At 26.8% G+C, this 27265-nt stretch overlaps 3 protein-coding genes across 3 annotated transcripts; 2 read left to right on the plus strand and 1 right to left on the minus strand.

The window, feature by feature from the left end:
- The first annotated feature begins 5797 nt into the window (after positions 1–5797).
- Positions 5798–7319, plus strand: LOC126552734 (uncharacterized). The gene is made up of 2 exons (XM_050207571.1): positions 5798–6283; positions 6425–7319. The coding sequence occupies exons 1-2, from the start codon at positions 5961–5963 to the stop codon at positions 7311–7313; spliced, it is 1212 nt and encodes a 403-aa protein (XP_050063528.1). The 5' UTR covers positions 5798–5960; the 3' UTR covers positions 7314–7319.
- Positions 7320–7569: 250 nt separating this feature from the next.
- LOC114125162 (uncharacterized) lies at positions 7570–9185 on the minus strand. The gene is made up of 2 exons (XM_050207572.1): positions 8935–9185; positions 7570–8408 (listed from the first exon to the last, which is right to left on the minus strand). Exons 1-2 carry the CDS (start codon positions 9065–9067, stop codon positions 7570–7572), a joined length of 972 nt encoding a protein of 323 aa, XP_050063529.1. The 5' UTR covers positions 9068–9185.
- Positions 9186–14582: 5397 nt separating this feature from the next.
- LOC114123267 (dynamin-1-like protein) lies at positions 14583–26911 on the plus strand. Its single transcript, XM_050207730.1, has 4 exons — positions 14583–14691; positions 14772–14880; positions 24149–25558; positions 26041–26911. Exons 3-4 carry the CDS (start codon positions 24170–24172, stop codon positions 26647–26649), a joined length of 1998 nt encoding a protein of 665 aa, XP_050063687.1. The 5' UTR covers positions 14583–14691; positions 14772–14880; positions 24149–24169; the 3' UTR covers positions 26650–26911.
- The last annotated feature ends 354 nt before the right edge of the window (positions 26912–27265 follow it).

The following is a 27265-nucleotide window of genomic DNA, read 5'->3' on the forward strand; positions in this document are numbered from 1 at the left end:
GGCTAAATATTGGACGTTAACAATTTTTAATGGTGCTAATAGTATTTTATTATTTAGTTATATTTCATAAAAATATAAAAAAAAATTTTTTTTTCAGTTGTGTAGTCCTTTAATTTCTAGAAATTACGTGTTTTGATTTATGAATTCTATAAATAAAAATAAACCTTCATATCTTATGAGTGGTAGCCCATATTTATTATTCACGGACAACCGACATTTAGTAATCAGTACTATCACTTTATTAATAGCCTATTATAGTTGTAGGTTTTTATTTGGTGTTTTTCGTTTTATTTGTACACACCATTGATATTAAACTAATAGAACTAATAAAATGTTTAATATCTATGGTACACACTGAGTTAGATAAGATATATTGGAGCACGGACTCGCCATTCTCATAATGATACAAAAAACGAGCCGTCCCGATTTCCGCTTCCACCACCATCGAAAGGCAAAACATTTTATTTTTGCATACGATGGACGTGTAGTTATGATTATTTTCGTTCATAACTGTTAGTTTATTTAAACTATTTTCTTAATTCTTTAACAAATTAAATCTAGTAGTAATTAGTCATTACCTTATTGCCATAATACCATAATTATATAGTTATACATGATATAATGATATGGAAAGAGATCAAATTTAACAATAAATTAAAATCACATGGAAACATTTAGATAAATTTATTGTAATTTAAAAAGAAAAAAATAACACGTATTTTATAATAGTATATTTATTACATATTTATACAAAAGTACAAAATAATTATAATTTGTATTTACATATTATGACATAGACATAATATAATATAATATATTATATTATATTGTATTTCTTCTGTGCGTGTGTATATCATTAAACTCCTCCGGAGAGCTACTCAAGCAGGGATTTTGAGATTTACAATGAACATTTTTGTTTATAAATAGTTGCTATTGGTTAATAAGTAAACAAACATTAATAAACATTGTAATCTAACATAAAATTACTTATTAAGGCAATTTCTGTCGGGTCAACTAGTTAATATAAATATACAAAATCTATTAAAAAAGTTTGATGAGCTTGAAAATTAAAAGTGGTGCTGAAAAACGGCGATTAAAATAAAAAGAATTACTTAAAAAAGCAGGGACTAATCTAAATAAAATAAAAATATGTTATTGTACATCTAATATTTGCCAATAATTTTTATTTTTTTTTTTTTATATTAAAATAATCTTAATAATAAAATATAATTAAATACTGTCGGGCCTGCATGTCCTAAACAATTCTGCATATTATTAGACAATTTATAAAATTGTTTTATACTGCAAGAAGTATAAAGTTAGAATTAATAATAGTATATAAAATGTTATAACATTATTGCTGAGTATAATATATTAATTGTAGTTTATTTGTATAAAATCACTATAAATTATTAATTAGATACCTATACTATATAATATAAAGTATATGTTATGTATTAAATATTAATATTAATTATTATTTATTACTGTTTAGTACTGTAGTACTTTTAGTACTGTTTAGACTGTTTAGTACATACGTTTGGTATCTTAATATTTTATAAAAAAAAAAATAGAAATAAATGAATAGGTACACTAAAACCATAATTATTATTAAAATACAAAATTCTAAGTACTATAATCTTCACACAATTATAATTTAAAATGGCAGGGGGCTGAATTAATAAATACCACCAATATTATATTCTTGTTGACTATTATATTTTTAATTTTGTTTTGTTGTGGCAGCTGATGGTTTTATTACTTTTTTGCTTTTTAGTAGTATGAAATAGATAATTTACTTACATAGACATTTATTTTGAACAAATATCTTAGCGATTATGAATGAAAATAAATCATTATTTATAATTTCATCGTATTTTCCTATATAAAAATGAAATGTTTTGCCTTTTAATGGTGGGGGTAACGTCAAACGCGACTGCTTGAAGGAACAGTTTTCAAGCCCATTCGCATTACCACGTCTTTCGGATTAACGAGACTTTACTGTAAAATGTACATGGGCATGCGTCCCTCATACCTTGGTAACTTTCGCCATATAGGTTGCCTCATCTAATAAAAAAATGTACCTAACTTGTGCACAATATTATTATTGTAATTTTTTTCTATCAATGTAAGCTAATAGGCTAGAACCTCTCTATCTTTATTACCAGCCCGTTTCTTCATAAAAGTTAGAAGTGTAATTTAATGAAATATTCTACGTGTTCTGATATACTATATAAGTAATAAATATATAATGCACTTAAGTACTGTGACATAGGCTTTAACGACAAAATACTCGCAGAGATAGATAATGATCAAACGCTAGTCGGGAACCAGCTAGATTAAAAGTGAATGGAGCCAATGGAGGAATCACACATTTTTATTTGGAAATGGCCCAACGTCATCCGCGTTCGAATATACCAAGCTAAAACGCCTAGAACTATCGTAGACCTTTATAATGAATGGTGGCGGCGAAATGGCTTTTTCTCGAAAACGCTAGGTAACTCTAATTGATTGACGTGCGTGGGTAGATTCAAGATTGTCATCCGGACGCCATAAGGCTGGAGCTACCGGTACACAGTGTCACAGCGTATTCCGCGGCGTTATCCGTCGAATTAAAAATGCATTATTGGCTTATTTTGGAGTAGCTATACCTATAGTTACACGACGGACGTCATACGTCGCGTTTTTTATTACTTCGCCCGCCAAAACGTAAGCCGGATTGCGTTTTCCGCAGCGGACGATAACGCGGCCAATACGACCTAGTGTATAGCTTCGGCTTTAAACCACAGGATCATCGCACGTACGTATGAATCCTAAAACACGTCATCAGCGGGCACCTTCTGTCAACTATAAATTATAATTTACTTCACTTCATCTTACATCATCACTAGTCAATGGTAGCTCACGTGTGGCCCGCTACAAACATGTATGAATTAGCGTATACTGATACGCGTGTCTGTGAGACTGGTTAGGAAAAAGAACATTATTTCTTGATATTGTTTATGTTTTTATCGTTCTGATATTATGATTAGCAAAGCAGTTTTTTCAATAATATAACTAATAACTTATTAGATACATTATAGAATTATAAATGTAACTATTTGTAGTCCTGTAACGGCAGTAACAAATAAAATCTATTATATTCGGCAACAACACAGTTTGGATGATAAAAAAAAAAAAAAAAATGAAATACACAATGAATCATGACCGTGTAACATATTTGGGGTAGTTATGTACTTATGTATTTATATAATATTGTTATACTCAGAGCAGATAGAACTAAGTCCAATGAAGGCAGTTAAGTGTATAATGAATAATGAATAATATTAAAATGTTTATAAAAACATAATATTATATTATCAATGCACGATTTGCGTGAGTCGGCTACTAAAAAGTAAAAATAATATGGCATTCAATGGTTTATTAATTATTATAGGAGTAATCATAATGATATTATTAAATTATTATTGTTACTGAGCCTGCTTATTACTTAACGCACATATTATGTCATAATAATATAATATGTAGATTTCCAAGGAATTTATATAAAATATTTTCTTTTAGATTAAAATAATTTTTGTACTTATACTAATTATGTTTGTATTCTTAAGCATGCAACGCATGCTGAGCATGCCCGGAGAATTCGCCTCTATAAAAAGTTTATGATGAGTTTTTACTTTTTAAGAACAACGGCTGATGTACGAGTTATACGATGTATATGTACCTATTGAATAATGATTAATGGTTATCTACTTATCTATAATAATATTTATATACATATTTTACATTATTTATAAACCATAGTATACGAACATTTCGAATATTTTAGTTAAAATATTCGTTGATAATTATTCATTAAAGTATGTAACTTTTATAAAATGGTTCAGAAATTCAACAATGTTTATTATTTTAAAACAGACAACAATACCATATAATATTATTATGCTAGGCGTGTACTCGTATGGTTTTTCCAGTGAATGCTGAATGACTCGATGTCTGATAATGGTTTGTGTTATTTGGATAAATTATATTATATTATACGAGTGTGTCGTATAATATTTATTTATACATTTTATATTTTATTTTCCGTACTATACGTATAATATGATATAACACTGACTGTAAAACAAAATTCATGATATACTGTCGTCGGAAGACTTCAGTTATTTTCGTTTTTTTAGATAAAAATGTTATGCTCATCGTCGATGGACACGCTGCTATACTAATGCAATATTATATTTATTATTAGACTGAACGTACATTTAGCTATATAGTATATGCATCGATTTCAATGAATATTGTAAATTATAATGCTAATATTGTGACGAATCGTTATACTTTTATAAACATCTAAAAGTATGCTAATTTATTATTATTTTGATATTTTATCGATATTGTTATGTTTAATATATATATATGATCATTATTTGATTTATGATCATTTGTTGTGTTCAACAAGCTTGTCTGTTTTTCTAACAAGGGACATTTAAAACAGAGTTACAATTTTGGTGAAAGAAAAAATGACATTAAATTTGAACGATCACAGTAATTTACCACAACACATATAGATCTTACTATTGATTATGAATATTATGATTTATGAATAATAATATTTACAATCAATGGTTATAACTTATTATACATTCTGTTTTTACAGTTTGACACTCCCAATTTTATCCTATGTTTTAACCTAATTTTTTATTTTTCATAATATTATCCATTTATCTACAATCTATTACAAATAGAAAAATAAGTGAATTACGTGGTAATCGATTTTATGACTTGAATAACGAATTAAAAAAGCTTTCCAGTGAAGATACTGACAGTTATTTGAATAAATTTAAAATATTATTACCTAGTAGAATCTTGGTATTTTCTGAAGTGTTATATTTTGAAAAATATTCATGTGATCCCTTAATCGGTTTCCAAACGTCTAGCTAGTTCATTTTGAATCTTAATCTCTATAGGTATCATTGTAAAAAAATGTAGACTATAATAATAAATTATTATTATTTAATATGTATTACCTACTTATTGCAACGTGCTCTGATACTTATATTAAATATAATATATAAATTACTACATTCCACATTTCACAGCCAACAATAACCTAAACATTGGGGGTGCAACAAACACTTTTATAAATACGATAAGGGTAAAACAAATAAAATGCTAAAAGGTTCTAAAAGTGCGCAGGTGATCAAATACAGATTTTCTTAATATATTAACAATCATCAACGGCGGCGGAGCGGCTTGAGAACGCTGGCTGCATCGACAATATTTGCATTATAACAAGTTATATTATGTGGCGGCATCGTTCAGGGTCAAAGACAGATCATCGCACGTAGCTTGTCACCCGGTAGAATATTATAGATATACAATTATTTATTTAATTATTTGGACTTAGAATATTTTTTTCGAAATAAAACACTTAGAAATAATTCAACAGTCTTCATTTTTTACAATTATTCCATTCGATACTACATCATTTTATTGCTTGTACGTGGCACGTAAAGGGGCGGCTCGTCAGGGGAGACTTTGAGACTGAGTCTCCCCCTTAAAAAAACCCAGTTACTTGTAAATAATAATTAATTAAAATAATAACGCATAAAAATATTTTTATTCGAATTGAAAATATAATATTATATAATTTATATCGTTTTCTTTGTTTATTATTATTAATTGAAAGCAATCAAGTCTAAAACCTTTAAATAGTTATTTTAATAGAAATGCTATTTTAGTTTTATCGATGACGGTGACGGTCGCCGTTACAGTGAAACTGCCGCCCGACAGTCTCAATCATAAAGCGCGATTCACACTGGTACGACACGACACGACACGACACGACACATACGACACACAAAAATTTTGTACAATTCACACACGACCGACAAAAAACGACAGACACGTACTCAGTTGATTCCAATTTTCGTGTCGAACGGTCGGAAATTGCTCCCAACATGTTTAAAAATTTAAACTTTGAAGATTTGGCAGTGATGGCGTTATTACTGGACGCCGACGAGCAGGAAAATATTGACCGAGCGGTAGTCAAAAAACGATCTATTTGGGTTCACGACATTTTAAAAAAAAGAAAAGTTGAAGGAGAACATGCAACTTTGTGTAAAGAGTTGGAAGACTATGAAGACAAATTTTTCAAATATTTTCGAATGTCAAAGTACCAATTTAATGTTCTACTTTTAAAAATTGAGAGCAATATTTCCAAACAAAATACACACTTTCGAGAAGCAATACCTCCAAAACAAAAATTAGCTGTTTGCTTGAGGTAAGTGAATTTAATATTTTTATCACAAAAATAAAAATCTAAAATACATACATATTTATAAATGTATTATAATAAATATAATAATTAATTATAAATTTTATAAATTTATTAATTAACATATTATATTACATATTTTTTTAGGTTCTTAGGAACAGGTGACTCTTACCAATCGATTGCTTTCAGTTTTAGATTGGGGCATTCAACAGTGCAGTCAATTGTATTGGAAGTATGCAGTGCAATAATCTCTAAATTAAAGGAGGAGTATCTTTCAATTCCCAGTGAAGAAGATTGGAAGCGAATCGCTAAAGAATTTTGGGATATTTGGAATTTCCCAAATTGCATAGGCGCATTAGACGGAAAACATGTGGTAATCGATGCTCCTCCTAATAGTGGAACACTCTACTATAACTACAAAAAAACTTTCTCGATAGTATTACTTGCTCTTGTGGATGCTCAATATAAATTTTTAGCAGTCGATATAGGAGCATACGGAAAAAATAGTGACGGAGGAATTCTATCGAATTCAAATTTAGGAAAATCTTTAGAAAGAAATAAATTAAATATTCCGAATGACCAATACCTTCCAGATACTAATGAAAAATTGCCCCTAGTTATAATAGGAGACGAGGGTTTTCCACTAAAAAAATATTTATTAAGACCTTACCCAGGACCGCAAATGTATAAAGACCAGAAGAAAAAAAACTTTAATGATCGACTTTCCAGAGCACGTAAAGTTGTTGAGGACGCTTTTGGTCAACTTACAGCCAAGTTTCGAATTTATTGTAGAAGGCTGAATGCATTACCACGAAATGCTGATACCATAGTGATGACAACTTGCATACTACACAATTTTATTAAAACGGGTTCCACCGAGGTTCATAGTAAAGAAATTTCATCAAGTTTACCTTTACCTGAACATATTACACGATTACATCGACATGGGGGAAGTGCTCAAAAAGAAGCTTTTGAAAATCGTGATAAATTCAAAAATTTTTTGTGTTCCCCAGCAGGAAAACTTCCTTGGGAATGAATAAAAATACTTCAGAAACGCCTTTTTTTTTTAAAAACAATGTATTTATTTATTCATTTTAATGTATACAATTAATTTCAAATGCGTAATTTCTAAAAATACTGCAAATTGTTAATAATTAAATCGAATTTCTTTTCATAAAATAAAAAAACAAAGCTTTTTGATAAAATAAAAACAATATTCTGTTAAATTTAAATAAATGTTTACAAATACATTAAGAATAAATACTTTAAATAAACAAACTTGTTTTGTTGATTTATATCCTGTCTGTATCTACTTGATAGTGTTGGAAATAACTGGTTGCTGAAGATGTTAAGTTTTGGGCCTCTTGACTATCTTCAGAATGTTGTTGAAGTGGATATAAACTGTTGATTTGTGACTGAGGATGATGTTGACTTTGGCCCGGAGGCATCTGAGGAGCTACTGCTTGCACCTGATGTTGTACATCAAAGTTTGATATAGATTGTGAGCGTGGATGAAATAGTTGCTGTTGTTGTATACTTCCCAAGTTTTCTAATTCAATCTCCGAAACGATGGAAAAAATTTTTGTTTTGGCCAGATGCTGATGATATGGAGAAAATTGTTTGACGGTAGAACACATGCTCAAAAAAAATTGATCAATAGCACTTAACTCACTTTTTGACTCATTTTTTTTTTCTAATATATACTTCATTAAAGTTGAAGATGCCGTTTCTGAAGGAGAATTTGATACCTTGCTTTTTTTTTTGGCCATTGTGGCCAATGTATTTTTAAGAATTGGTTGGCGATATTCTTTTGGTGATGGTGTTGACGTGCATGGACTTAAATTATTAAAATAAGTATCATTGCAGGAAGGATCAATTTCAAGTTCAGTGTTCTTTTCGGGTAGACATATTTCATTATCCTCTTCAATCACTTCTTCATCGTCATCACTCACTGTATCGATGTTACTTATGGATTCTCTTTCTTTCATATGCGATTTTAAAAACTGCAATTCATCTTCAAACTTCCATTTTTTTAAAAGTTTAGACTTTTGTCCAGATTTGGTCACCGCATTTTTTTGAGCTCTTCTAAATGAGTCTCGCAAGTTTGTCCATGTTTTTTTGCAATCTTGTACTAAAAAAATATAGTCTAATTAAAAAAGGTAGGCAAGTGGTTGTCACTTTGATGTACAGTAGATTACAAGTGAGTCACTGTAATGGATTGTGTTTAATTTTAATCCAATGATATAATATCATTGTATACGAAAAACGATTCTGAGCTGAGATGTTTTATCATGTGTATATTTTAAATTATATTTATTTTTGTTATTACTTATTAGTTATTATTAATAGGGTAGCAGGTAAGGTTAATTAATATTATAAAATTACAACACAATAACTAAAATAGTTATTCTTGGTTATTAAAAAAGTAATTTTGTCCAAATTTGATTATATAATAACTATAATAAAAAATTGTGTGTTTATATTTTTGAGATTTTTAAATAACCTACTTACATGGAACCTTGTTTTAAATAAAAAAATAAAAAAACACATATCATTGTAAAATCAATACAATCATCGCTTCGCCCAAAATCTAAAAAAAGCCATATTCCACATTCTGAATAGGATTATAGATTTTTGTAATAAAGTGTTTTACATACCGGGTTGTTTTAATATAGCAGCGATTTCTCTCCAAATGGTTTCTTTATATGCATGATCACTGTATTTTTTGATACTCATATCATATAAACAAGGTCGCTCTCTGACCAATTCAATTAACATTTCAGTATTCATTTTTTAAATTTAATAAATACTTTAGTTATAAAAATTGTATTAAAATAAAAGTAAATGTAATTGAATAATAAAATATTGCAGACGTTATTCGTCTTAACAGTTTACACTACAAATGCACACAAATCACAATAAATAAATAATATTATTAGTAATCAGTTTATACGATGTATTTGTTGGGTTTTTGGTTGTTATTTTTGTACATGCTATGATTAGTATATATTTTGAGTAATATAACAACATATTATTTACTATCATACCATAATTTTTATATATAAACCATATTTTATAAGTAGTCGAATCTAATGTAAAGACTGTACCTATGTAGGTACTACGTCTATAATAATTATATAATATTTATATGATAATATGAGCATATGAAAATATGTATATTTCAACTAAAGTGATTCCGACAGGGACCGACAGACCGACAAAACATTCTTTGCTCGAATGTCTTGTCGTGTCGTGTCGTGTCGTGTGGTGTCGTTACGGAGCTTGTCGGATCGGTGTAAATTACCGTATTCAATTATATGGATATAATATTTTGTCGCGTCGTGCCGTGTCGTGTCGTGTCGTGTGGTGTCGTACCAGTGTGAATCGCGCTTAACATGTAAAATGGTACGGCCGGTTTGATGGAGGGCCGGAGGGGGCAGGGAGAATAAGCTGCGTATTATAGACTCTATTGAGACTGGGTTCACGACAATAATTGCCGTACCGCGCGCCGTTCTTAGTCGCTGTCATAATTTAATGCATTTTTATGATTTAATAACTATAACACGTTTACTACAGGGTTTTATACTATCTTCTATTTGATATTTGTTATATTTCTAATTATTTTAAAAATGCAAAAAGACAATATAATAGACATATTATTAACTAGTGGTTTTAATACTTTAACTTACGAACAAAAAAATCAAATTAAACTTAAAAATATTAACTAAATATGTAATACTATAATATTATTAGATTTTCAATAACAGGGTTTTTCTTGTTCGTTGTTGTACGTAGTTTATGTTAAATAATTTTATGTCTCCCCAGAATATTAACTCACGAGCCGCTACTGCCGCACGTTACATTATCAAAAGGAGCTATTCCGGTTGTGAACGATAGTGTAGATACTATCTACAATCTATAGATTACTATGATTTCGACATTTACACAAGAACCACAAGTATCATTTTTAGTAACGTACTCATGTCCCTATTGCCTCCTCATCCGAACAGCACGGTAGTAAACCACCAACCTGCAGCTAATGTTTGATGTACATAGATATATTATAATGCATTTTATATAAATAAAAAATAAATTTCTTGCATATTTGTTGAATATTTTTATGATTTTTACTGCATATTATATGGCATATTTCGATACTTTTTAGTACATAAGAATCCGTGCTCTAAATATTATTATTATTAATATTGCAATTAAGTATTTTAATTTTTAGAATTTAATAAGAAATCAGAAGTCAGTTATATCTTAGATTCGAACAAAGATCAAATTAATAATCATAGGCCATAAAAAAAACAAAAACAGGCACAAAAATTATGAAGTATTCTAATACTAAGTTAACAGAACTTCAAGTAGGAACTACTGTAAGAGTACCTATACCTGACGTTGGTAGAGCACTTGGCTCACCCCAAAATCTTTTGGCGGTCATTGTTGCTTATGAAGCTAATATGTATAAATTATGTAAGTACAATAAAAATTAATTGTTAAAATAAATTACTACCTATGTAGACACGGAGTACGGTATGTTAAAAAAATAGGTTCACTAGAGACTAGAGCACAACTGGTTCCGTGTCCTGAAAATATATTTAATTATGAAAAAACAATCGCGACTGCCGGAGTAAAATAAATTACGGTTCGTGAGGCTGCTGGATATGGAATCGTGGGATCACAAGGCTATACAAGATGTATTTGCAAAACCAAATGCAAAAAAAAATAGATGTGCAAGTAAAAAATAATGTTTTATGTAATTCAAATTTCAAAGTGTCACGGCCAAACAAATTATGAAAATAAATAATTATTAATTATGTATAATTTATCTTGTATTTAAAAATTGTTATGACCTAATTAAAATATTTCGTTAAACATAATTTCAGTACCTATTAGACATTTAAGTAAGTTCCTAGTCATAGTTCTAAATGTGTTAACAAAGTATTTGAATTTTACAACCTTGCCTATGTTGTCTGTTCATGCCTATAGCCTATAGGCATTGACAATATCGACTACTAATGTTAGGCATTTATAATATTGGCTAGGCATTTACGTTATTAACTAATTTACATCATTGACGGTAACATATATATAGGTATGGTCATTAGACAAAGCGTATTGATACGTAAATACGTTTATGTTTATCAATCTGATTTGTAGTTTTGAAAATAACTTTATGACCGTTGACTGCCTGCCTGGCTGCCTATAGAGCTTTTAATGTCCACTAGACGATAAGAGGTTATTTTTCAACACTTCAACTGATATCGATAACTAAACTTTTGGTTGAAAAAAATAATATTTTCAATACGACACTAATACGAAAGGTTGTATATAATTATTTCGAGTCCGTCGAAATTCGAAAGGGACACAATTGATAAAATCATAATACATTATAGTTTATTTCAATCGTTTTTGACTATAATTATTAATTTATAATATAATATTATATTATACTTGTATATTGATTATAATATAATAGTTAATAACTATTATGAATTTCATTAGAATAAAATTCCAGATAAAATAAATAAAAAGGCTATGGTTTACCTACTAACCTAATACCAAAATTCTACTAGGTAATAATATTTTAAATTTATTCAAATAACTGTCAGTGCCCTCACTAGAAGGCTTTTTTTATTCGTCATTCAAGTCTTAAAATCGATTACCACGTCATTCACTTATTTTTCTATTTGTAATAGATTGTAGATAAATGGATAATATTATGAAAAATAAAAAAATAGCTTAAAACGTAGGATAAAATTGGGAGAGTCAAACTATAAAAACAAAATGTATAATAAGTTATAACCATTAATTGTAAATTTATAAATTTTAATATTCATAATCAATAGTAAGATCTATGTGTTGTGGTAATTGAAACAATGAAACAAATATAAAATTTAAAAAGAAGTAGGTATTGATAGTTTTCAAGAAAGCACGGCATAAGCACTTGTATTGCACATTTTTTTTTGACGTCCCCCCCCAGATGAAATTTATAAAAAAGCTACTAAAATGATCCACAAATGATTAAAATACAGACAAGCCGACAACTAATTAATTAATTATTATTACTATGATCGTTCAAATTTAATGTCATTTTTTCTTTCACCAAAAATTGTAGCTCTGTTTTAAATGTCCCTTGTTAGAAAAACAGACAAGCTTGTTGACCATAAAAAATGATCATAAATCATAATCAATTTAAATATTGTAATATTTAGTCCTGTTTTCCATTGCCTAAATTACAAAAATACCAAGGCTAGAACTTATAAATATATATATAATATTAACACATTCATTGAAATCGATGTCTATGCTATATGTACGTTCAGTCTAATAATAATATAATATTGCATTATTATAGAAGCGCGTTCATCGGCGATGAGCATTTTTATCTAAAATAATCGAAAATAACTGAGGTCTTCCGACGACAGTATATCATGTATATTGAATTTTGTTATAGTCAGTGTTTTATCAATTATCATATTATGCGTATAATACAGTAAATAAAATATAAAATTTATAAATAAATATTATACGACACACTCGTATAATATAATATAATTTATCCAAACACAAACACATTATCGGACGTCGCGTCATTCAGTATTCACTGGAAAAACCATAAGACTACACGCCTAGATAATATAGTATTGTTATGTCTGTTTTAAAATAATAAACATTGTTGAATTTCTGAACCATTTTATAATAGTTACAATGTTACATACTTATATGAATAATTATCAACGAATATTTAAACTAAAATATTCAAAATGCTCGTATTACTATGGTTTATAAATAATATAAAATATGTATACAAATATTATTATAGATAATCATTAATCATTATTCAATACATATACATCGTATAGTTCGTACATCAATCGTTGTTCTTAAAAAGTAAAAATCCATCATAAACTTTTTACAGAGACGAATTCTCCGGGCATGCTCAGCATGCGTCTCATGCTTAAGAATACAAACATAATAATTAGTATAAATACAAAAATTATTTTGTCACCAATAATATATTACGTATTTAAAAACACGACAAAAATTTAATTTAAACAGATGAAATATTGAAATTATTATCTGTTATACTTGTCTGTGTTTATTTTGATCGTAACATTTATTAACAGAGAATGCGATAGCTGTGTGCGCAAATTATGCTATACTTTTTATTGCTGTGAAAGTGTGAAATATTGTTTAATTCAAGACTCGCTCCTCCGTCCATCAGCTACGGTAACACAGACTACCATTCAAGTAACCACTCGGACCATGCTCAATATGTTGCGCTTCGCCAATGATTTAATTTACGTTTACACGAGTGCGTGGCAATTGTATTAATTTTTATAAATTTATAAATAAATACAAATGTCTGTGTTAATATTTTATGCTTTGATATAAATTATAAATTAAATAGAACTATAAATCATAATGCATTATGAATTATGATAAATGAGCAATACGGCCACACTCCGGAGTCAGCACTCAGCATTCGCCACTGAACTTTTATTTAGCGAACCCGGACATTTCGCCGCCGGACTATTCGTCGCGATCGTTTCACCACTGCACTGGAATTTGCAACTTTCGTTTCCGTTTACATCTAAAATCTAAATGCGTACGGGATCACCAGTCTGGGGCAGACAATTTTTTTTTTTTGAGGGCTTGATATGAACAAAGTCCTAAAAAACAACACTTTTGGAAAAGAAAAAATAACAACCTGCTTTGTATGTACCATACGTCTATCCACGTTGACGGCTTAATATTATGTGAGAAGAATTATGAAATTATAACATACTTTTCGTTTTCAATAAACACGCATTTATAAAAAATTTTTTTTTAATTTTCAACATAAAAAAAATTTGCAAAACCTTTTAATTTCTAGGTAGGTACCTACCTAATAAAATATTATACTAAATTAATATATTATCGTATAGCTGTGTAAGAATTTACCTATATTTTTAAAATTATCAATTAACATGATAGCGAAGAATTTTATTTTATGTAATTTAAATATGTTCATTTTAATATAATATATACCTAATCATTCAATGCTTATTGCTTTTATTGTAATATGTTTACAAGTATGACCAACAGTTTTGGCCTAACTATCGTAAAATTTAATGAAAATAATAAAGTTTGTTTATGGTATAATAGTAATATATTATTTAGAATGATACACAAAATTACGCAAATCTTATGGGTCTCTAATTCCTATTTTTTGATTCGTTGATATTTTGAGATTATCGACGATTTTCCTGATGACCGCCGTCCGACGGCGATCCTTTGGTGGGAGTCAAAAATGTACTATTTATTACACTACGGCACCGGACACAGTCATATCGGCCATCCACCCGTAACTGGCGACTGCACAGTGCACATCACCATAGTTCATTCTTCAGATCGCGGTCCGCATGGTAGGTTGTTTGTTCTCTCCAAGAAGATCGGACGTAATTTTATAATATTATAAATTACTAATAGAATTTTTTTGGTGAAGTTTGTTCATACAGCGGTCAGCGAGTATATTTTTTGTATCAAGACATCAAGTACTTATTTACTCGTTCTGACGACATCGTCGCTTTGTCAACAATTTACCTATATTATTCGTGAGTATAAAATGTATAATTAATAAATGTTTATTATACGCTACGTCCATAATTGAATAGATTATTAATAATTAGGGCTAGGATTTATATGCATTTGCATGTTTTTTTCCTTAAGTCCAAATTTAATAGTTGTCAGATTTGTCCACGATTTGGTTTATTCTCGTTTAAATAGAACCAATTTTTTTTGCATATTTTGAACACAATGCATATAATCGCATATTTATAGACTTTTGGAATTTTGATTTTTTTTTATCTTAAATTTTCAAATTTTTATAATTTATTGTTAATTTTAAATGGTGTTCTTTTCATAAAATCGATAGTTTTTGGTTTATCCATCGAATTATTGTAAGTATAGAGTATAAATATATATCTAAGATATCGATATTTATTTAACTCCAGGACAAATCGCGTTATTTAAATATGGACCAATACCTTACTAGTAACCTTGTGTGATGCGGGAAGGAGTTTTAGTCAGTATAAATCTATTTTACGTTCAAACCGCCAGATGTTCGTATTTGAAAATTATTGAAACAACGCATCATAGTAGCATGTAATAATAATATAATATAAACTAATATTTATTGTAAATGTGATGATAATATAAATTATAAACTAATATTTAACATTTTAATGTAATAATAAATTTTGAATTATGATAAATAACAATATTCTAGAAATAATAAAAATTTGTTTTTCCATATTTTTGCATGTCAAGGTAAATAAAATGCATATTTTACAATTTTTTATTGCATATAAATCCTAGCCCTATTAATAATATTATTTATATAATATTAGGTACATAGGTAATATACACATATTATGGAATATATTATTTTTAAATTATATTATTAATATACAGAAATTAAATATTTTGCAACTAGGTTTTTCTATTCATAAGTGGCGTACCTATTTTGATTTTGTTTTTTAATTATGTTATGAGGTTTTTAAAGGTTATTAATAGTTAATTAACAATTATAAATTATAATATACACATTATTAGGTAGGTATTCATGTTCCTTAACAATTTAACAATTCAACGTCAACAAAATTAAATTTATTTTAGATAATAATTGCATTCAAATAATTCAATATCCAGTATTCTAGTACCTATCGTTAATGTAATTTTGACCTCAAAAAACTCAATGCAATAATGATACATCTTTTAGAATCAATAAAATTTATAAAATATATCTAAGATATCGATATTTATTTAACTCCAGGACAAATCGCGTTATTTAAATATGGACCAATACCTTACTAGTAACCTTGTGTGATGCGGGAAGGAGTTTTAGTCAGTATAAATCTATTTTACGTTCAAACCGCCAGATGTTCGTATTTGAAAATTATTGAAACAACGCATCATAGTAGCATGTAATAATAATATAATATAAACTAATATTTATTGTAAATGTGATGATAATATAAATTATAAACTAATATTTAACATTTTAATGTAATAATAAATTTTGAATTATGATAAATAACAATATTCTAGAAATAATAAAAATTTGTTTTTCCATATTTTTGCATGTCAAGGTAAATAAAATGCATATTTTACAATTTTTTATTGCATATAAATCCTAGCCCTATTAATAATATTATTTATATAATAATAGGTACATAGGTAATATACACATGTTATGGAATTTATTATTTTCAAATGGTATTATTAATATACTAGAAATTAAATATTTTGCAACTAGGTTTTTCTATTCATAAGTGGCGTACCTATTTTGATTTTGTTTTTTAATTATGTTATGATGTTTTTAAAGGTTATTAATAGTTAATTAATAATTAACATTTATAAGTTATAATATACATATTATTAGATATTATTAGACCTGACAATTTAACAATTCAACGTCAACAAAATTAAATTTATTTTAGACAATAATTGCATTCAAATAATTCAATATCCAGTATTCTAGTACATATCGTTAATGTAATTTTGCCCTTAAAAAACTCAATAAAATAATGATACATCTTTTAGTATCAATACAATTTATAAAAATATATCTAGGTAGGTATAATGAGTGAATAAATAAAAATTAAATATTATGAATAAATAAATAAAATTATTATTAATTTATGTATAATTTAAAATTAAATTGGGTTTTATATATTTCCAAAAGAAGTTAAATTGACTGACAAAAATTAATAAATGCCTAAAACTGTAATAAATATAATAAACAGTATTGTTTTTAATTGTTATTGTGTGTTGTTGAGTATTTAGTAATTTTATTTATATGGTATTTTAAATGTTGCGTCTTTTTTATTTTATTGATATTTACTGATTATTGAAAACATTATGATTTATTCGATTATCGATTTATCAATGCCTGTAATGTGTTTTATTTTATGGTGATAAAATTAAATATAATTTTCTAATTAATTTTTCGGTACAATTTTAAAATCTTTTAATAATTTTTAAGTAAATACTGTTGGGTAATAATTAAACATAGTTCGTGTACAATTTGTTTTTACTAGTTTTCAATATTATGCTTGATAAATGTAGTAATATTTATTATGTAGGTTCCAACGTTCTCATAATCCTGCACGCTAATATTTTAAAATAAACTTTACACACGAGACCCGACACACACAGATTTTCATAACAAGTCAACAGAGTATAGTACCATAGTTTAAACAAATTTTAGATTTAGGTAATTGTTATTTGTTTTATGACAAATGGCGAAATTCAATAATCGACATTTAACTTTATATAATATTTTGCTTGTGTTGGAACCGATAATTTTTAACTAGGTACCTATATCATATATTTTTAGGTGCTAATTGCAACATTAATTTTTTTATTAATATTATTTTGTATACTTGTCACAAATTGTCGTACCTATTTATTTAATTATTATCATCATTATATGTTTTGTATCTCGTGTGCGTAAATCACCACGGTCCATGAGCTTGTAATGCCTTGTATTATTATTTTTATTATTATGGTATAGGTTGCTAGCTGGCCAGCATAACGCCGACAACTTGTGAGTTACATTTTATTCTGTTGGGTCAAAAGGGCAGTACTTCGTTATTAAATTTATTTTATTGTATATTTTTATCTAATTGTGTTGCTGTGATTACTTCATATACATGGGTGATTTTTTTTATCAAACAAAACTCATTAATTCCAAAAGTATTCATGTTTTTGAAAATATTTTTTTCACATAGTTTCAAATTGTTAAAAAAACAACATTTTTATAAAAAAAATTATATTTTAAAATATTTTTTATCCTTATAATTTTTTAAGTTTTTTACTTTTCTGAATGACAACGTAGATTTTTAATTTCATATTCCAAAGCAGAATAATTTTTTGAGTATTTTGATACATAAAAATCGAACTTAGGGTGAGTAGTTTATGAGTTATACTTATTCAAAGTTTAGACAAGCGGAGTAGTGGACAAACATTTTGCGGGGTAACCCCGTACCACTCCACTCCGCGCAGCTAAACTTTAAATACGGTCGTAACACACGGCAGTCGTTGTGTGATAATGCGATATGGTCACACGGAGTTAATATCGAATTATTACTGTATCGTTCTCGGCACAAACAGCTTGATTAGCTTTTATTTTTGGAATTGGTAAATATCAGGTTTCTAACTATCATGTTTTAAGAAGACAATTTGCTTATAACTATAGTAAAATTAGTATAATGATAAGGGATTTAATGAACCTCTAACTCTTAACTGGTGCGTAATGGAGACAGGGCCGGATTTAGAATTGATGTCGCCCTAGGCGTAAATACAGCCCTGTAGGTAAACCTACTGCAAATATGTTTTTGGTACCTATTAATTTCAGATGATATCGGCGTCACTGGTTCCACCAACGAACTAGCCGCGTATATAAAATGTACAATTTGTATCGATATTTAATTATTTATAGTAATAAGTAAATAATAACTTATAACCATAGATTAATTTTTAAATCAATGGTCCTGTATCTAAAACATTTAAATTTTTTCCAGAAGTATTATCGTTACATTTTTATTTTTAAAAGACGCTACACCCCGTGTGGATTGTCTCCGTCTTACATACATTTAAAGTAGTAGGTACTACATTTTACTTATATTAGTCACATCATGAGTAAAAATTAATACATTGAAAAAAATCCTACGATATACTATAATGTTATAAACTTATAAGTTATATATAGTTACATAGTTAATCTTTAACTTTGTTAATAGTTAAATACACTAGATAGTTAAATGCTACCTAAAAAACTAGGTAGTTAAATGCACTCTACGATTAAATCTAGCAACGCGTAGTATTGCATATATTGTCCTTTTAAAATAATATACTTCGTTTAGTTTCAATATACTTAGCCACCTAGGCGTTTTTCCAAGTACCTACCTACGGGAATACTGGCCTTGTAAGTGTACGTAGTAAGTGATTATTAATTAGTGTATGTGTGTGTGTGTGTGTGTGTGTGTGTGTGTGTGTGTGTGTTTGACTGTTGTAAAAGAAATAGTAAAAAGCTTTTCCTGCACACCACAAGTAACATTCTATGCATGAATGATAAAAATAATTTTTGTATGCAAAGACAGAATTATTGAAATTACTCCCAACATGACTGAAATACCCTTTCTTACAATTATTTTCTAATAATAACTATATAGCATATAATTAGTCGATACCCTTTTTTTATACCTAAGTAACAAAGTTAAAAATATCAAGCTTTAGAAGCTTAGTGGTTAGTTTTATTTTGAGAATTTTATTACTTATTTTACAATAAAACAAATAATCCACAATTTAACTAAATGAATTATATGTTTTTAATGAACATTTTTTTATTAATATAATAATATAGCTTTGTTTATATTGAATAAACATTAATTAACCATTGGTTGAACCTTTTAAATTTTATATATTATGCAATGTTTTATAATCAATATTTATTAATATAGTAGGTTTTCATTTATTTCTGATAACAAATTGGTTATTTTTACACGCACGAAAAAAAAATATCTTATACTCTAATTAGTGTAATCATTAGGTACCCATTTATTAGATTTATTGAGAATAAATTAGGTACCTATCTTGGTTATAATTATCTTTGGGCAAGGTTTGTTAATAGGTTGGTACTGCAACTAGTATAATTTAATAAAAATGGTTTCTTTAAAATTTTGTATTACTTATAAATAGGGCTCGAATTGTTTAGCAAATGCTTCTTTTCATGGGAGTGTGATAGAAAGATAATTCTTATATTATATAAAACATTTTAAATTGTTCTGATTTCAATGAAGTAAACTTTATTTTGCTTTTTTTCATATTTGGTTCTTTTTTCTTTATTTTTACATAATTTTCATGAAAATGTAATATATCTCTATGTATATTATACTTGGACTATATTATCATTGCCAGAAATTATAAAACCAGTGAAAAACTTAGATTAGCACCCAATAGGATGAGTTTTGACGTAAGTAGCTCACCAAATATATGGTCAAAAATTCCTTTTTTAATATTAAATTTAATGTGTTATTTAAATTTTTTTTTTAGAATTAAATTTAATAAATACTTTTTTTGGTGCTGTTTTTATGGATTTATTTTATTACAAAATCTGAACCCCTCAATTATACTTATACTTAAAAAATATATATATAGATTTCTAATATCAAATGTAATACATAAATTTTAATGTATGTATTTAAAAATTTTAATTATTATTATTTTATTTTAACAAATACAAAAACAATTTAAATTATCATTTTATTTAAATGTGGGATGCAAATAAATTAATATATTTTAAATCAATATGAGAAATAATTATTTTATTTAAATTTGTAAAGCTATTTAAGCTTTGAATACTTGGTACCAAGTTAAACCTAGTAGTTGAAAAAAAAATAGTAATTTTTAATTACAATATGTCGAATAAATATTATATTTTAAAATTTAAAATTTAAATCTCTTATTTAGTAGAAAATTTTTTTTTTTTATTTTTTTTATCATTTGCAAACATTTTGGTTACAACTTTAAAAAAGTAAATTTCTATTCATTGTTGTATCAATTGTTAATTTAAATACTTAAATTCCAATTATTTTCAAATGCAAGTATATTTTAAATACTTATTAGGTATTTCAATTACTTTTTTGATACTGGACTAAATACTCTTTTTTTTGTATTTTCAATTGTTTTATTCTAATGACTAATATTTCCATACTACACTTTTAACTAATTTATTTATGATAGGTGGCAATTTAAATGATTGAATCAATGAGATTAAATGCATGTATTAACTATTTATAAAAAGCTAAAGTATCTATTTGTAAATTGTGATTAATAAATATTTTATACCTACTCTAATTAGTTTTATTGCTTCCTTCTGTGAATAAATTATCTACTTATCTTGGTTTCAATGTGCTTCAAATGTGTTTTAGTAGAAAATTTATAGAAACGTAAAAAAACTGTATGTTAAATACTTTGAATACTCTGATATGTAGGTGCTTATAAAATACTTTTGAAAGAAAATATTTCAAATATGTATTTGTAGTATGTGGTATTTTCTTTAGTATTATATCATTAAAGTATTTTTTGGGGTTTTGTATTTGTTTTGTTACGTGAAAGTTAGGAATTTCATTGATCCAATTTTGATTTAAAATTTCTGTCAGGTTTGAAAAGGATATACTTTCTTTTTTGTTCTCATGGTTTTTTTTTAACGATTTAATTTTTGTCCATGATACTGGTAATACCCTTTTGATTGAGTATGTTTTTAAATTGTTGGTTTCTCAAGGGTACATTTTTGGTATTAAAACGATATCATTTCTTAATAGTTCATAGTTACACGGAAAGGTTATTTTTATTAATCCTAGATGATTGTAATTTAATTTAAGTTCTTCTGTTTTGGTTATATTTAATATTTCTTTTTTTATGCTTAAGGTAGGTTGTGGGTTAGTTTGGCATATGCGTTTATTCCTATTTGTTTTATTATTATAGAGTCGTCATCATATTGTTTAATGCATTGGAAATATCAGTATTGATTAATTATATCTAATTTTTTGTTTTTAAAAATTGCTTCTACGCATTTTGGGGAAAGAGTAATATCAGATAAAAATTTTGGAATATAACATAGGTCCGTGTTTGGTGGGTCACAGTGTTGTAGGCCGATTCCTGATATTATCTTGTGTTCACCATTCATGGAATTTATTGCTATATATGTTTTTTCTGAGTATATAATACAAATAGACTCGTGAAACTTAAACTGAGTTGGAATATATTGATATAGTGTCCATTTTGCCGATTTTTCTTGAATAGGTATTTTGATTTTAATTAGAATTTTCGATTTTGAAAATTGACGTTTGGTAATTGGTAAGTTATAATATGTATGAAAATGTTCTAATGGTATGTTAATTCATATCCATCTCTTTCGATTGCTCTTTTCAATTTTGTTAAATCGTTATACAGTATTTTTGATTTTATGATCCTTGCTGGAATTTTATGTAGCTTACAGTGTAAATGAATATTTGTATCTCTTTCATTGTTTGTGATTTTTAGAATTGCTGAAATTAAATTGTAAATTATTTCTTATTGAACCATATTCTCCTGATTTGTTTTTTCTTGTAAGTTATTTATATTTTCTTCATTTATAAATTTTGAAGAACTATCCTTTAATAATTTTATATTGTTTTTAGTATTTTTTGTGTATTTATTGAGTTCTGTAATTATGTTAGTAAGATCTTTATGGTCTGATGCGAAAACGTTTTTAAATTTGTTAATTTGTTGATCCAACAATTCTTCATTTGTGTAAAAAGTTTTTAATTGTTTTTCTGTTGCGACATTACACCAGAAGTGATATAAACTCCCAAAAATTGAATTCCCCTTTTAGATCTACTATTGAATAGGCCTTTATTAAAATCTAACATTTTTGTATCGCTTTCTCTTATGTTTTTATTTATGGTACTTAATATATCTATTGTTTGGTTCACAATGTTGCAGTAGTTTGTGTTTTTATTTTCACAGTAATTTTCAACCCCCCAGTTTTTTTTTTATATTTTCCAAATTATCATCTGGGTAATTGTCTTGCAATTTCTGTGTATAGATTAGAGGAATGCTTTTGTCTTATAAAATGGCCTCTAGTACCTCGTCAAAAAAGGCTCCAGGAGATACAATTATAGCTGTATCTTCTTCTGCATTAGTATTGATGAGTACCGCAATGACTGTGAGGATTTTAAAAAACATCTAGAACCAAAGACTTAAACATAATTATAAAATAATTTCTATTGCTCCGTATGTTAAATGATCACCCATATACAATTATACATATACCTGAGTACATCAGAAAATATTGTTATTATATAAGTATTTTTTTTAGATATTAATTATTTTTTATAACTTATACTAGTTCCTTATAGTACTTATAACTGAAGTTTACTTCAATGAAATACTATTAAATATTAAAATTCCACTATACTACATATTTTAACAAGACTGATTTTGATAATTTATAATTAATAATAATTAAATATTATTCATAGACTTATTACTAATTATTCTATTTATTATAATATCTATGTCCTATGATTAGGCTTGCCATTCATCCTAGTTTTAACAGCATATCCCGGTGTTCTGGCTGGTCATTAATTTGGTCTCGGTTAATGGAAGCCAAGTGAAAACAACTTTAATATTGTATTATTTAATAACTAATTTTCTTTAAATATAGCTTATGTAAAAAAAAATTGTATTGTTTTTTTTTTAAATAAAATAACGGATATTGATTATTTACATATAACTATACTAAATATACTAAAAAAAAGGCCACCCTACCTATAATATTAATATTTTAATAGTATTATTATTTTTAAATATTTTTATTTTATTTTTGAGATTACTGTTGGACATAGAAACCTTCTAGATTTTTTTTTCAATGCATTGTTTGGAAAGGATCCTTTATAATAATAATCTTAATTGTGGGTATTATGAATTAAGTTGCAATTGAAAGTTTAACTGAAAGTATTCATTTTTATAATACCTTCATAAGTATAAGTATACTTAGCTTTTGATTTCATAATGGTTAGTTAGATTATTTTTGATTTATCAGTTTACTAAAATGCTATAGCTATAAATCATATTTAAAATATAGATTAAACATTTTGAAATAATATACCATATATTTTATTATAATTTAATAATTATATCTATTTTGTAATAATATTGTATGTAGACTGTGTAGTACTATATACTAAAATGGTATTAATAGTATTAATAATTAAAATAATGATACATATTATACCATAATAATTAATAATAATATTTTTTTTTATATTATAGGTTTTGTTAACTTAATTAAAAATGGAATCTCTAATTCAAATCATAAACAAACTACAAGATGTTTTTGCTGTGATTGGCGAACATAAAATTGATCTACCTCAAATAGTTGTCGTTGGATCTCAGAGTTCGGGAAAAAGCTCTGTTCTGGAGAGTCTGGTTGGACGTTCGTTTTTACCACGAGGTACAGGTATTGTAACTCGTGCTCCTTTGATATTACAAATGATCAGGTATACAACAGAGGAAAGAGACAATGTAATCAAATTGACTAAAAATAATGACATAAAAAGTTGGGCAACTTTTCTTCATAAACCGGAAACAATTTATGACAATTTCGATGAAGTAAGGTACGAGATTGAAAAACAAACGGATGTTTTGGCTGGTTCTAATAAGGGAATAACGCATGAATCTATTGTTTTAAAAGTTTTTACACTATCATATGATCTTACATTTGTTGATCTTCCTGGTATAACTAAAGTTCCAGTTGGGGATCAGCCGGAAGATATAGATGAGCAAATTCAAGAGCTCATCTTAAAATATGTACAACTAGAAAATTCTATTATTTTAGCAGTGGTAACGGCTAATACCGATCCAACTACTTCTGAAAGCTTAAAAATTGCAAGAAAAATGGATCCTAATGGGATTCGAACAATTGCAGTAGTTACAAAATTGGACTTAATAGACAAGGGTACAATACAAGATACTACTGAATTACTCTGTGGTCATAAAATACCAGTAAAACTTGGTATTATTGGAGTTGTTAACAGAAGCCAGAAAGATATAAACGATAACAAATCAATGAAAGAAACATTAAAAAGTGAAAAAGATTTTTTAAGATTACACTATCCTGACATATATAAAAAGCATGGTAATAAAGTCCTTGCAAAAACACTCCAGGATATACTTGTTAAACATATCAAAAAAACATATCCAATCTTACACAAAAACTTACAAGATACTAAAACAAGATTAGAAACCGAATTAAAAACATTGCAAACACCAGACAGCAAGGTGTCTTTTATATTAAATTTACTGAAAAATATATCAAAATCGTATACCGATACAATATTAGGTAATAGAAAAGATGTTTCTGATACAATAGTTATGGGTGGCGCACGTATTTCTGAAATTATTAATGAAGAGTACTTGGATAAAATAAACCAAATTAATCCACTTCACGATTTAACTGATGAACAAATAGGTGTTATTTTATTAAACACTTCTGGGATCACAAAAAGCTCATTTGTTAACGAAAAAGCACTTGAACACATGATATCAAGACAGCTTAGTAATCTTATTGAACCATCAATGTCAAGTGTTGACTTTGTTCGTGTTGAAATGTTGAAAATTTTCGATGCAATAGATGAAAATGTTTTGGAAACATTAAAAAGATTTCCTCGGATAAATTCTGATGTAAGTATGATTTTAAAAATCAAATTTTTTGTTGAAATATAGGATGTATATTTTTTAAGTGAAGACTAAAAACTGAAAGTTTATATTTTTAGCAAGTAATTTTAATATGTTTTTCTAATTTATTTATTTATTTAAAGATAAAAAAATAATAATAAACATCAACAATGATTAAAATTAAATGCCAAATATAGGAATATAGCATACAAATAATGATAAATAAGTATTGTGTTTGCATTTACACATACCTACACTATTTTCTCTGTTAAACTCAGTTTTCATTTATGTACAATATTATATTGCTATACATTTTACAACTTATTAACTGCTGCGTTTGAGTTTAATAATTATACCTATAATTTATGATACCTACACAGAAAAGTCAAATAAAAATCATCAATTTTTCCAACATTCATTAATAACTAAACTAACATTTATTTTTACCTATACAATAATAAATATATAATTATAACATTTGATTTCAGGTAAGAAATGTCCTTAACAATATGTTAGACAAAAATTTAAATAATTTGAAAGACTTTATAGAGTCATTTATTGAGACTTATCAATCGTGTTTAAACACAACCAACCCAAATTTTTTAATTCAATTGGTTCGATCATCAAGTGATTTTCAAGATGCAAATATTGCAGCATTTATGAGCAATAACTCAATTAAAAATACTGAAAACCATAAATGTGTAAGTTTAGAAGATAACAAAAAAAAAGAAAACGAGAACTACATACAACTTTTCAAACAAATGTTGTCTGGCATAAACGATTTAGATAATGATATTGAAACCTCAAAACAAGTAAAGATCCATAAGTCCTTAACACAATGTTACTTTGATTTTATTAAAGAAATTATAAGGGATTTTGTGCCAAAACGCATCCATCACAAAATGGTGAAATTAGTTTTAGAAACTTTTGAACAGGAGTTAGACGAAAAAGTTTTTACACCATATGTTATAAATCGATCGTTTGAAGAAGTTATGACTGAAGAGGAGGGTGTTATTGATGAACGCCAAAAAATTGAAGAGATGTTGAACGCAGTCAATATAGCTTTAAAAAATATGGTAGATATACAGTGTTTCTGAATAAAAAGTAAATATCAAAAGTTATTATGTTTAAATGGTGTATAAATGTGTCTTAACAAAATATTTAAAAGTAAAATAATTAAATTGATAAATATTCAATGGCTTAACTTTTATTAAATTATATTATTATTTTGAGAAGAGATTAAAACAAAAAAATTCTTTTTAGTATACCTGCCACTTTTTAAATTTATTTTATGTAACTCATACTTAGTAGTTTACTTAAAAATATATTATCTTTTTTTCAATACATTTTATTATTTTTAAAAAATTAGTGTTATTTTTTATTAGTATTAGTAACTAAACTGTAGTATCTAAAGTATTTTTGATCAGATATATATTATAATTTATACTGACTTATTCAATAGTTTTGTTCAGATATAACTAAAATTTAAGATGATATAAACTATAATAAATTCTTAGTTTATTTATGAAAGGATAATATAGTTAGTAATTTTTGTATTTCATTATTATTTATTTATAATTTACACCTAAGCTGATGATTAAATGATTAACAAGAATTGCTAAATGGTTTAAATTAGTTAACTGGAACTTGTTTTTAAAACTAAGTGATGAGTATCATTAGGAGAATAATATGTTTATGAAAAGTAATAATGTA

Source organism: Aphis gossypii, chromosome X, assembly GCF_020184175.1.
Source record: "Aphis gossypii isolate Hap1 chromosome X, ASM2018417v2, whole genome shotgun sequence".
NCBI lineage: Eukaryota > Metazoa > Arthropoda > Insecta > Hemiptera > Aphididae > Aphis > Aphis gossypii.